At 44.2% G+C, this 10,335-nt stretch overlaps 1 protein-coding gene across 1 annotated transcript; it reads right to left on the reverse strand.

The window, feature by feature from the left end:
* Nucleotides 1-572: 572 nt before the first annotated feature.
* scmh1 (Scm polycomb group protein homolog 1) lies at nt 573-5,732 on the reverse strand. The gene is made up of 5 exons (XM_064307829.1): nt 5,582-5,732; nt 3,188-3,250; nt 2,597-2,674; nt 2,239-2,309; nt 573-857 (listed from the first exon to the last, which is right to left on the reverse strand). The coding sequence occupies exons 2-5, from the start codon at nt 3,210-3,212 to the stop codon at nt 573-575; spliced, it is 459 nt and encodes a 152-aa protein (XP_064163899.1). The 5' UTR covers nt 3,213-3,250; nt 5,582-5,732.
* Nucleotides 5,733-10,335: the final 4,603 nt, after the last annotated feature.

Genomic DNA, 10,335 nt, shown 5'->3' on the forward strand with positions numbered 1-10,335 from the left:
CGCTGAAAGCCGTTCGGATTCCCGCCGAGCACTCCTCCCAAGCGGGGCGTCTTAATCCGCGCGCCTCCTCTCACGCGCCTCCTCTCACGCTGTCCGCTGATAACGGCTCGGCAGCGAGGCCATTAACGGCAGACGCGCCTCCCGCCCCTCGCTCCCCACACGCTCCTCACCCCACACGCCCCTCGCACCTCCCGCCCCACACGCCCCACGTGTCTCCGAGCTCAGTTTAGACTAGAGAGGAACCGCCGTGATTTCCAAGCGCTACGGGGCGAGGTGCGCCGGACGCCCGAGAGCAGAGCGGCGGAGTCCACGGCCCAGCAGAAGGGTTTTTTTCATTTTTATCCAGTCGTCGCTTTTTCAGACCGGCACCAGCTTTATGTATCGAGATTGCTTTTCAAAACGCAAAAAATGCATTACATTGCACGCATTTGGCAATTCTGGAGGCAAAAATAGCTCCTCCCACCCTGCTAGGCCCCACCCCCTCCTCATGCCCCTGTTCTCACTGTTCCTGACTGACTGCCCCGTATCCCCTCCCACTCTGCCAGGCCCCACCCCCTTCCTTAGGCTGCTGTTCACAGTTCCTGATTGGTTCCCCCAAGGCCACCCCCCCCCCCCCGCTCACCCAGCGGCGGCTGCAGCATGCCCCCGTTCTTCTCGCAGTTCCCGATTGGCTGGATCTCGGACGAGTCGACCAGGCGCCAGAAGTCGTTCTTGTTGTCGCTGCCGTCGAGGCGGAGCCTCAGCCGGGAGCCGGTCAGCCCCACCACCGTGGCGATGCAGGTGGAGGTGGTGTTCCGCGGGTCCTGCGCCTCCAGCTTCATCCCCGCCTTGAACTCGTTAGCGGGGGGCGTGGCACTCTGCGGGGGGGGGGGGGGGTTAAGTAAAGACCCATCAAACCAAAAATTTTTATAAATAATACAGTGTGACTACACTATGTAACTGGTGGCATATGGGCGGCAGTGTAGTATAATGGGTAAGGAGCTGGTCTTGTAACCTAAAGGTCACTGGTTTGCTTCCTGGATGGGACACTGCCACTGTACCCTTGAGCAAGGTGCTTAACCTGCATTGCTTCAGTATATATCCAGCTGCATAATTTGATACAATGTAAATGCTGTGTAAAAAAAAAAGTTCTGTAAGTCGCTGCGGGTAAGAGAGTCTGATAAATGCCTGTAACGTAAAAATACGTACGACAGCTTTACTGACTGCGCCGGATCTGGGGAGAACACGCAGGGGGAGGGATTTGGAAACTCAAACAGGTCGAACGCACCATATGGGCCCTGCAGTGCATCAGACACCTATAAACACCAGGGTAAATAACATCAGGCCAGGACAGCGCACAGCTTTTCCCCCGCTGTGACAGAGCTGTTTGCAGGAGGGCGGACAATCGCGGTTTTATGCGAACATATCAAGCACGCGGTTAGCTGGAGACGAGCAAATCACTGCAGAGGCGTGAAAGAGCCTCTTCACAAACTGGACTTCCTGTGACTGTCACCTCCCGCCGCAGAGCTTCAGTTTATTTGTAGAATATGTTTCATATTTTACTTCAACCTTTGGCTCCTGCAGTAGCACTGCGTGTGTTCTTATTGCTGGAGAGGTTATTTATTTTTGCATTACAGTGATACAGATTCACCGCTCTACATGAAGTGTCTTACTGAGGATATTGAGCCTCCAAAACCGAAGTAGCATTCAGCAGGTAGAGCTATTAAAGCTCAATATGCCAACACAATTCCCACTTAAACCAGATTCATATTTTCCGTGAACTCACAAAGACACAACATAATAAATCAATAATAATCACAGATCAAATCAGTCAAATAAGCGAATATAAACACAGGACACTTTAGAAACAGATCTGAAAGCGAGGCTTTTTTAAAAATAGAGGTGATGCAGTGATGATATCATCTGCGCACACAAATTTTAAAAAGACAGCGTATGAAAGATAAAGCGCAGGGGAAGCCAGTGCCAACGAGGCAGGGGAAACTACCCAGAAACACCCTCTCAGGGGTGATGTCATTAAATTACATTCAGTCATTAAGCTGGCAGCTTTCCAGAGCTACTTTTAAAAACCCAACTTAATTTATTTACAGTCCAATTTTACAGCAGAGATAATTACATTAAGTCACTTTGTTCAGAAGGATACAATGGCATTGCCCCACCTGGGAATCAAACCTGCAACCTCGGCGTTGTGAGCGCAGCTCCCTAATCACTATACTACACCTGTGCACCTGGGGCACTCACCTGCCTGAAACAGTGGGCGGGGGCAGCGATGGCACCTGTCTCCTTCAGGTACTTATCCCAGCTGAAGTGCCCTGCAGAGAGGGACATTACCAAAAACTGTCACATTGGGACACAGGGATGCCCCTTTAACCTTTGACCTCTGACCTGTGACCGTTCAGAGAGTGGGCAGGGAAAGGCCTCAGCAAACAGACTAGTGTGACACCCCCTGGCCACATCACACAAACTCTACTCAATCGTGGTCTGAAATGTTATAATTTATAATCTTAACTGCTCCCCCCGGAACCCTTCCTCAGTTGCCCTGTTGCAGTCAGGACCAGGAACCCTGTAGGACCAGGGGGCGGGGCCACGGGGGCCTTACCTTGGTACTGGGCTGGGACCCGTGAGGGCCGACCGCTTCGGGCATGTCTGATCCTTCTGCCATCCTTCCACTCAGTCGCTAAAGGAGAGAGAGAGAGAGAGAGAAGGGGAGAGAGACAGAGAGGGAGAGAGAGAGAGAGAAAAGGGGGAGGGAGGGAGAGAGAGAGACAGAGAAGGGGAGAGAGACAGAGAGGGAGAGAGAGCGAGGGAAGGGGAGAGAGAGAGAGAAAAGGGGGATAGGGAGAGAGAGGGAAGGGAGACAGAGAGAGAGATCAGGGGAGAGGGGAGAGAGAGACAAAGAGGGACAGAGTTAGTTTCCTTACGTAGTTTTGCATGTTCTTTGCGTTGTTATTATTTTTGCATGTTCTTTGTGTTCATTATTTGATACCTCTGCTTTCACAACACTGTTCAATGTCACGTCAGACAGAAAGAGAGCATTCAAGCAGTACAGTGAATTTGAATAACACACAAGCGGCCAATCGCGGCACAGGAGAGCCGAACTATGACATCACAATTAAAACATACTAGTTCATCATAAGATCGCTCTCTGATTGGTGGGAAGCGGGAGGGGGGGTGTGTGAAAAGCCCATACCTTTCTGTGGGCCCGGTTTCCTCATACTCCAGTAATACTGACCAAGTCCTCAGCAACACAGTCCTACAAAGAGATGGCACTTCATATAAACACCCTCACAGTGAAAAAATTAAGAAAGAAATTCACTCCCTTTATATTCTGGATATGCATTGTATGTGCTCTTAATTCCATGTATTTCTGTCTATTTTTATTCAGTGAATGCACTGGTCTCCTATTCAGTGCAGCAGACACTGCTCCTTGCTTCGGCCTGCCCCGATTGCCAGTCGGTGGGGGCGCGAGGGGGTCGTCAGCGGAGGCAAGTTAAGGACAGCGGGCCAGGCCAGCTGTCAGCGTCTCTCCAACTGCCTCTTCACCGGCTCCCCCGTGAATGAGCGAACTGCACCCGCAAGGGCCGTTTACTAAACAGCGCCGCGAACGCGCCGTCTGTCTGACTCACTGAGTGAGCGACTGAAAGATTAGAGCGCGTGAGTGATGTTTTCAAAGCAGTGCGGCAAGCCTCCAGCTATGCCGCTTCCGAAAATAACCAGCCGCGCGTGGCGGGAGAACAGACATACTTCGGGCCGCAGGGAAATATTAATATTTTAAACAGACCTCTCAGATTTTAGAGCATGAAATGCAAATGCGTCTATGTTGTGGGTGTGCGTTTTATCTTAATTAAAGTATATTTTACAACTGCGCGAGTGATGCGCGATCATCACAAGAAATGCAAATACAGTTTCGGGCTTCCCGCTGCTGTCTGTGCGGACCGAAGGCGTGTCGTCTGGCGCTCAGCGACAGATGTGGGTCAGGGGGGCAGACGGATAACAAGGAGGCAGGCATTTGTTTAGCGGCCCCATAATAACAGATCACCCGGGAAAGGTTACACGCGTAATGGCTAACAACAGTAGTAGCGGCAGTCGTAGTAGTGGTTGTGTGTGTTGTAGTGGTAACCTTAGCAGGAATGTAAGGTGCTTGAATAGATTGTACAAAATGCAGTTTGTGGCAACGTGCGTGCCTAAATGATTCATTACCCCAACGATGGCTCATTTTTGTAACATTATGCTTCCAGAAAATGTGTCATCTTTCAATCACTGTAGTGACGTTGCCATTTACCGAAATGACTATGAAAAACCATTCTGAATCACTGATATGAGAGAAGAAAATTTTTTAAAGTAAACTTTAGGTTGCTAACGTTACCAACGCAACAATAGCTTTAGCTAGGTAGAGTGAAATATATCGATAACTTTTCAAAAATCACCATGCACCAAAGTTAACTCGCACAAATCAATGCTGCACTATAACTGCCCGTCTTTAATTATAGCTAAAGCATAAGAAACGTGAAAACAACGTCAGAGAATCTAATTAGCAATACATGTAGCATGCTGTATTGACTTTTAATTATCCGATGCTACATCAATCAAAACACGATAATGCACTATTTGTATTTGTACTTCTATCACATCGTATAAATAACTTGAAATAGTAAGTCAGGCTAACTGACTGCGCTAGCCCCAACTTTCATTATGGTTAGCTAGCTGGCTGTGTAAACAATCAAGTTTGCCTTCACCAAATCGAATAGACTACCTGTTAAGCAAGCTACCTTACCAACGTAAACATTTTAGGGAACAGGCAACAAAACAGGACGTGTTTTAGATGGCGAAATACCTTTGTAGTGCATAACAGTCTTGAAACGTGTCTGGTCCAGCTGCAATTTTCTCTCTAAAGAAGTGCGCCTTTTCTTGCGCCAAATGACGGCGACCAGCTCCCTCCTTTTTTTTTTCCTTCCCGGAAAAATGACAGCGGGACAAGCGCTTTGGGGTCAAGAAAAAGCTTGCAACTGGATATTTCTACAATGCTGCTCTTCACTGACATTGAAAACACTCGACAACTAGACATCCGAAGCACGGCGATTAGTTGTTTAGCTAATATAGCTAGTTGGCTAAAATCCATGCTGCGAGATAGGCTAGCTGGTTAGCTAGCTACGTAGCGTCAGTTACTATCAAGTCCATTCAAAAACACAAAGCAGACACACACACATGGGATTAGCTTCGGGTCACAGTTCCTAACGGCACTGGGGTTTAGCTTCAGCACATTAAATTCATGTTTTCAGTGCCAATGTACTGGACGCTACAAAACTAAAAACCAGCAAGTCAGTCACCACAAAAAATATCATCGCACAAATTATACACATGGTTAGCTCTGTAGCTGGCCAGCACTGGCAAAAACAAGCATGCTCCACAATAACATGGTGCAGCTAACGTTAGCTTGCTGGCTACATGTTGGAGTAAATTAGCTGCTAAATATTTTACGCGTTTGTGCGCATTCGAACGTGTTCCTACAGCCAACGACACAGACGGAAGATGTGTAGGGAACGGGGAGGAGGGAAGCGAGTAAACGAGAAGCGAGTCTGTTTACCTGCGCCGTCTAGGCTTTTGTGTGTGTGTTTTTTCTGATGTGGGTTCAGTACCCATCCGCCATATTTTTTTCTCTAAAGCGCACCACTGGATGTGTGCGATGGGGGTGCTGTCGTGGATTTCAGACTGGGCGATGGGCCGAAACAGCGATCTGTGCAGAGCTGAACGACCCCTGGCGACCAAAGCGGGATCGCCGGAGTGTCCACGTGTTGGTTATTAGTCCGCTATTAGTCCTGTACAACCGTGTCGTATTTCGCCATTATGTGTCCCGAGGATGCAATAACCGATTCATTTAATAAATCTAAGTCCATACTGATACCAGAATACAACCCATTATCTTTTCCTCCCTCTGCCAAATAATAATAATAACAATAATTGCTTTATTTGTATTGGACATTTTGTAAATAGGATGCATCATAAAGTTTTCACAGAACGTAAGAGTAAAACAAATAAAGTGATCTAACTGCAGTAAAGCAAAATAATGATAAACAAAGGAAAAAATATACAGAACATAAAATGTGAGTGACAAAGAATATGAAATAAAATAAAGCAAAATACAATTAATTACTTCAATGAGACAATAAAACATAAATAATAAATGTACTAACCTAATGGGGAGGGGCTATGGTAGTACTTAGACTGGATACCTTTGAGAGGAAAAGAGGTTGGTGCTGGAAGAGGTCTTAGTGGCCAATATCAGATTTTGGCTTCTGTGTGAACCAATCAGAAAACTCATGCCCCAGTTGAATAGGAGGAAAGATTTCTCATGCTTTGGGTTAAATGTTAAATTAGGTTTTGGCTCAGTGTAGTCATTAACAATAACACATCGTAGAGCCTGGCCTGTTGTTCCCTGGTATCCTGGCGGAATTCCATCTCGATCTGGCTCTCTAATCATTCACCATTTAATTGGCTAAATTCTTGTTGGAATTCAGCCTATCAGGCATGTCCACAATCTATTGCAAATTTAAGAGTATCTTTATAAGCCATTTACTCCCCAGTGGGTTTGATTTCTTTAATCACTGGCAGACTGTGTTTTGAATTAAAACAGTTCTCGGTAAATTCCTTCGGATGCCCCTACTCTCCGCTTGGATAATCCTAGTAGTGATTCCACTAAATAGTTGCTTCTTAGTGTTTGCAGGGCATGTAAAGATTTAGGAAAACTGACTTTTTCTATTGTGCACCGTGAGTGTGAAATAACGCTCAGAAATAGCTGAAGCTAGTCGTACCCATAGCCCTGGGCGATTTTAAATCGACTGTATAAAACCCTGCATCAGTGGAGTGTAGCGCCGTTAAATCTAACCCATTTAATAGTCTCTTAATTTATTGTTTTGATGTTGGATTGTTTGTTTTTCCCACTTTTGTACCTCTGGTCAAGTCTCTCCTTTAAAAAAAGAGAAAGATATTTTATAATCCTCGTGGGACTGGTTAAATAGAGGATAAATAAAAGGCATATTCCTCTCTTTCCCTGTCGAGTGCTGCTTGGGCACCTTGCGCGAGGAAGTGGTGATCGATCAAAGTGGAGAATCTGGAGAGGGTGTATTGACAGTTTTCTGTGGAGGAGAATATCTCCTGATATCAGTGAGGTATTGACCTTTCACTAATTTCCACCTCTGCGCCCTTGTTCCGCTGGCAGAACTCAATTTGAAAAGTCTTCTGTAGCCTGAGCTGTTAATCCCTTTTAAGAATTTTAAAAACGCAAAAAGCAAATCTCCCCTCAGTCTACTTTTACTAAGCCTGAGTAAAAGAGATTAAGAGTCTAAAACCTTTCCTTGTTCCTTTATATTTGATACCTGGAACAAATTTAGTCCCCCCTCTTTGTACTTTCTCAGGAGCTTCTATATCTTTCTCATGGTGTGGTGCTCTGAAATGGACACAGATAATCATAGGCTAACTTCAATGTAGCCTACTTTGATTTTATACAGATTATTATTATGATTATTATTTTATGTAAAAAATTTTTTTTTGCATAGCTGAGCATCCACTTTGATTTACACCCTGTGGCAATTTCAAGCTCTATTATCTCATTATTATTATTATTATTATTATTATTATTATTATTATTATTATTATTGTTATTATCATTGTTATTATTATTATTATTATTATTATTATTATTATCATATCATTATTGTTATTATTATTATTGTTATTATTATCGTTATTATTATCATACATTATTATTATTATTATCATATCATTATTGTTATTATTATTATTATTATTATTATTACTATCATACATTTTTATTATTATTATTATTTATATTATTATTATTATTATTATCATATCATTATTGTTATTATTAGTATTATTAGTATTATTATTGTTATTGTTATTATTATTATTATTATTATTATCATATAATTAGTTCTCACCCAGGAAGATTCAGCATGTGTTTCCTGCAGAGTGGAGACTAGCGTGTGTTTCCCGCAGATATATATTTGATATATGTCCATTATATATTTGGAATTACCCATTCCTCAACAGCCTGGCGAGGTAGCATGACAGTTAGGCATCTGGCTTTGGAACTCTGTAGTTGCAGGTTTGATTCCAAAATAATGCTGTGCATAACTTAAGCTGCTTCAGTAAATATCCAGCTGTTTTCAAAGATTGTGTGTTAAGAATGGAAGATGTATAAGTCACTCTGGATAAGAGTGCCTGTGAAATGCCAAAAATGTAAAATGACACCCAGTAATTTACTGGAAACCAAGTATGCATTACTTAAATGACCTCTTAGTCATATTTCTTGAGGTTTTACTAAATTAGCTTTTAAAATGTCATTACTGCAGCAAAACAGAATAAATTTAAAAGCAAGTTCACCAAACAATTTAATTAGAATGCTATACTTGCCAAGACATTATGAGAAATATGCGTATCTTCTAAAACCTTAATTTTAAAGTTTTCGTTATGAATTATTTATGGTAAAAACATTACTCTGAAGCCTTCTTTAAGACTAAACCCAGCAATAAGAGGTTCAAATCGCAATATATACATTTCACAAAGCAAGGGGAGAGGCTGAATTAGTTGGAATTAGTTTAATTACTGAATTTATCCAATAGTCTAGCCAATATTAGAACCTTAGAAAGATATGCTCACAAGCCAAGGGAATGAAACAGTACCCAGTGCTGTTAATTTAAACCTAACAAAGTTTATACGAGTCAAAGAGGTATCAAATGGCCATGCAAATAGCGCCATAACCTGAATTAATATTAAACGTGGCAGTGGTGTGGGGTGGGGATGGGAAGGGAGCTAGCATGCTAACTGAAGCGGTGGGTCTTCAGTCTTTTGTCACAATGGCCAATGATTCTGCTGTCCTGACCAATGTGGGAAGTTCATTTCACCACTGGGGGGGCGCCAGTACAGACAGGCATGCTGACTGGGAGGGAGGGGCCCACACAGACAGGGAAGAGACCGACACATGGGGGTGCGTCCCAATGCTCTTCACTCCCCCCTTCCTTTCCTCCTGTCCTACCCGGACGTATGCGGAGGAAAGATCTGCTACTGATCGTGTGATTATAACCTACTGAACCAGACACAAATTTGGCTCAATATCTTGCATAATTGGGGGAATTAAATTTCTCCACCATCTCCGTTTTCTAAATTTTGGATTGTGTCAAAGTCTCTGTGGGTTGGTCCTTCAATCTCTGTGGACCTCCGTGGTAGGTTACATTGATGTATCCTTTGCCAGGAGGACGCATGGAGTTGAGTTTGAAGCCACTTTGCTCATCTCCTCCAATACTGGGATGCTGGAGGGAGGGAGGACACAATGATCGGTTTCTGGGTCATGGAGGAGACGAGGTGGTAGTGTAGGAAAGGAGGTGGTAGTGTAGGAAAGGAGGATACATTTTTTGGAGTATTGGGAAGCAACACCCCCAGAGTTCTGAAACACACATTGCTTGAGCACTTGAAACTAAAGTAACACTTCACCTGGGCCTTCTCTAATTACCTTCTCTGACAGAAAAATACTAGATTCAATTCAGGTTTTAAAAAACTTTCTTTCTAGGGCTTCCATCAGATCATGTCACGCGTGAACTGAACGAGGTTGTAATCTTAAAGTTATAGCTTCTTTTACTCTCACACACGCAGCTGGCCAATGAGATCTTTAAAGATTTACAAGAAAGCACGACTGGCCACCTGTGACTGCGTGGGTAGCAACCGTAGCTTTCCAAGAGCGAAAAACGCAATTCGAAACAACTAAGTATGCCCAGTAATTTGACATCCCACCTCGCGGTCTGAGATGTGGACTGGCGCGGTCTCCCGCCTGTCATTCACCCGGGTCTAAGTGGGCAGTGCAGCCTACGCCTTATCGGTTTTTCCAAACTCGCCTCCTGGACTCCAGGCAATTATGTTTCAATTCACACTGTGAAAGGGGTTAATTGCCGCAGCCCACTCGTTTGATTTGAGCTGCTTCACGGCTGTCGTGCCCCATTGCATCAAAAGGCTCGGTCCCGCGGGAGTCGCTCCCGAGTCATTAACGAGCGGCGTGTCCTCGCGGACCTGCGCCGCGGCTTGAGGAAGATGAGAAAATACTGCCGTGTGACAGGCGCGCACGTGGTAGATTTTTTAATTTTTTTGAAAAAACGTTTGCTCGTTTTTTTCTGTCTATATGCGTGAATGTGCGCGATAATAATGAAAAGGCGTAGGAATATGATATATATAGAATTTTATTGCTATTAAATATCGTGTTTAGGCGTGATCTTTATCGTCAATGAAGGTACGTGACCGTGAGTCCCGGGGTATTTCGATTAAATTTGG

This window comes from Anguilla rostrata, chromosome 1 (genome assembly GCF_018555375.3).
Source record: "Anguilla rostrata isolate EN2019 chromosome 1, ASM1855537v3, whole genome shotgun sequence".
NCBI lineage: Eukaryota > Metazoa > Chordata > Actinopteri > Anguilliformes > Anguillidae > Anguilla > Anguilla rostrata.

Bases quoted from the DNA above. Each gene is read 5' to 3' on its own strand.
- scmh1 (XM_064307829.1), bottom strand. From the start codon at position 3,212: ATGAGGAAACCGGGCCCACAGAAAG. The intron at 2,310-2,596 runs GTAAGGCCCCCG...CCCTCTCTGCAG, and splicing joins GGTCCCAGCCCAGTACCAAG to GGCACTTCAGCTGGGATAAG. The intron at 858-2,238 runs GTGAGTGCCCCA...CCCCCCCCGCAG, and splicing joins CCGCCCACTGTTTCAGGCAG to AGTGCCACGCCCCCCGCTAA.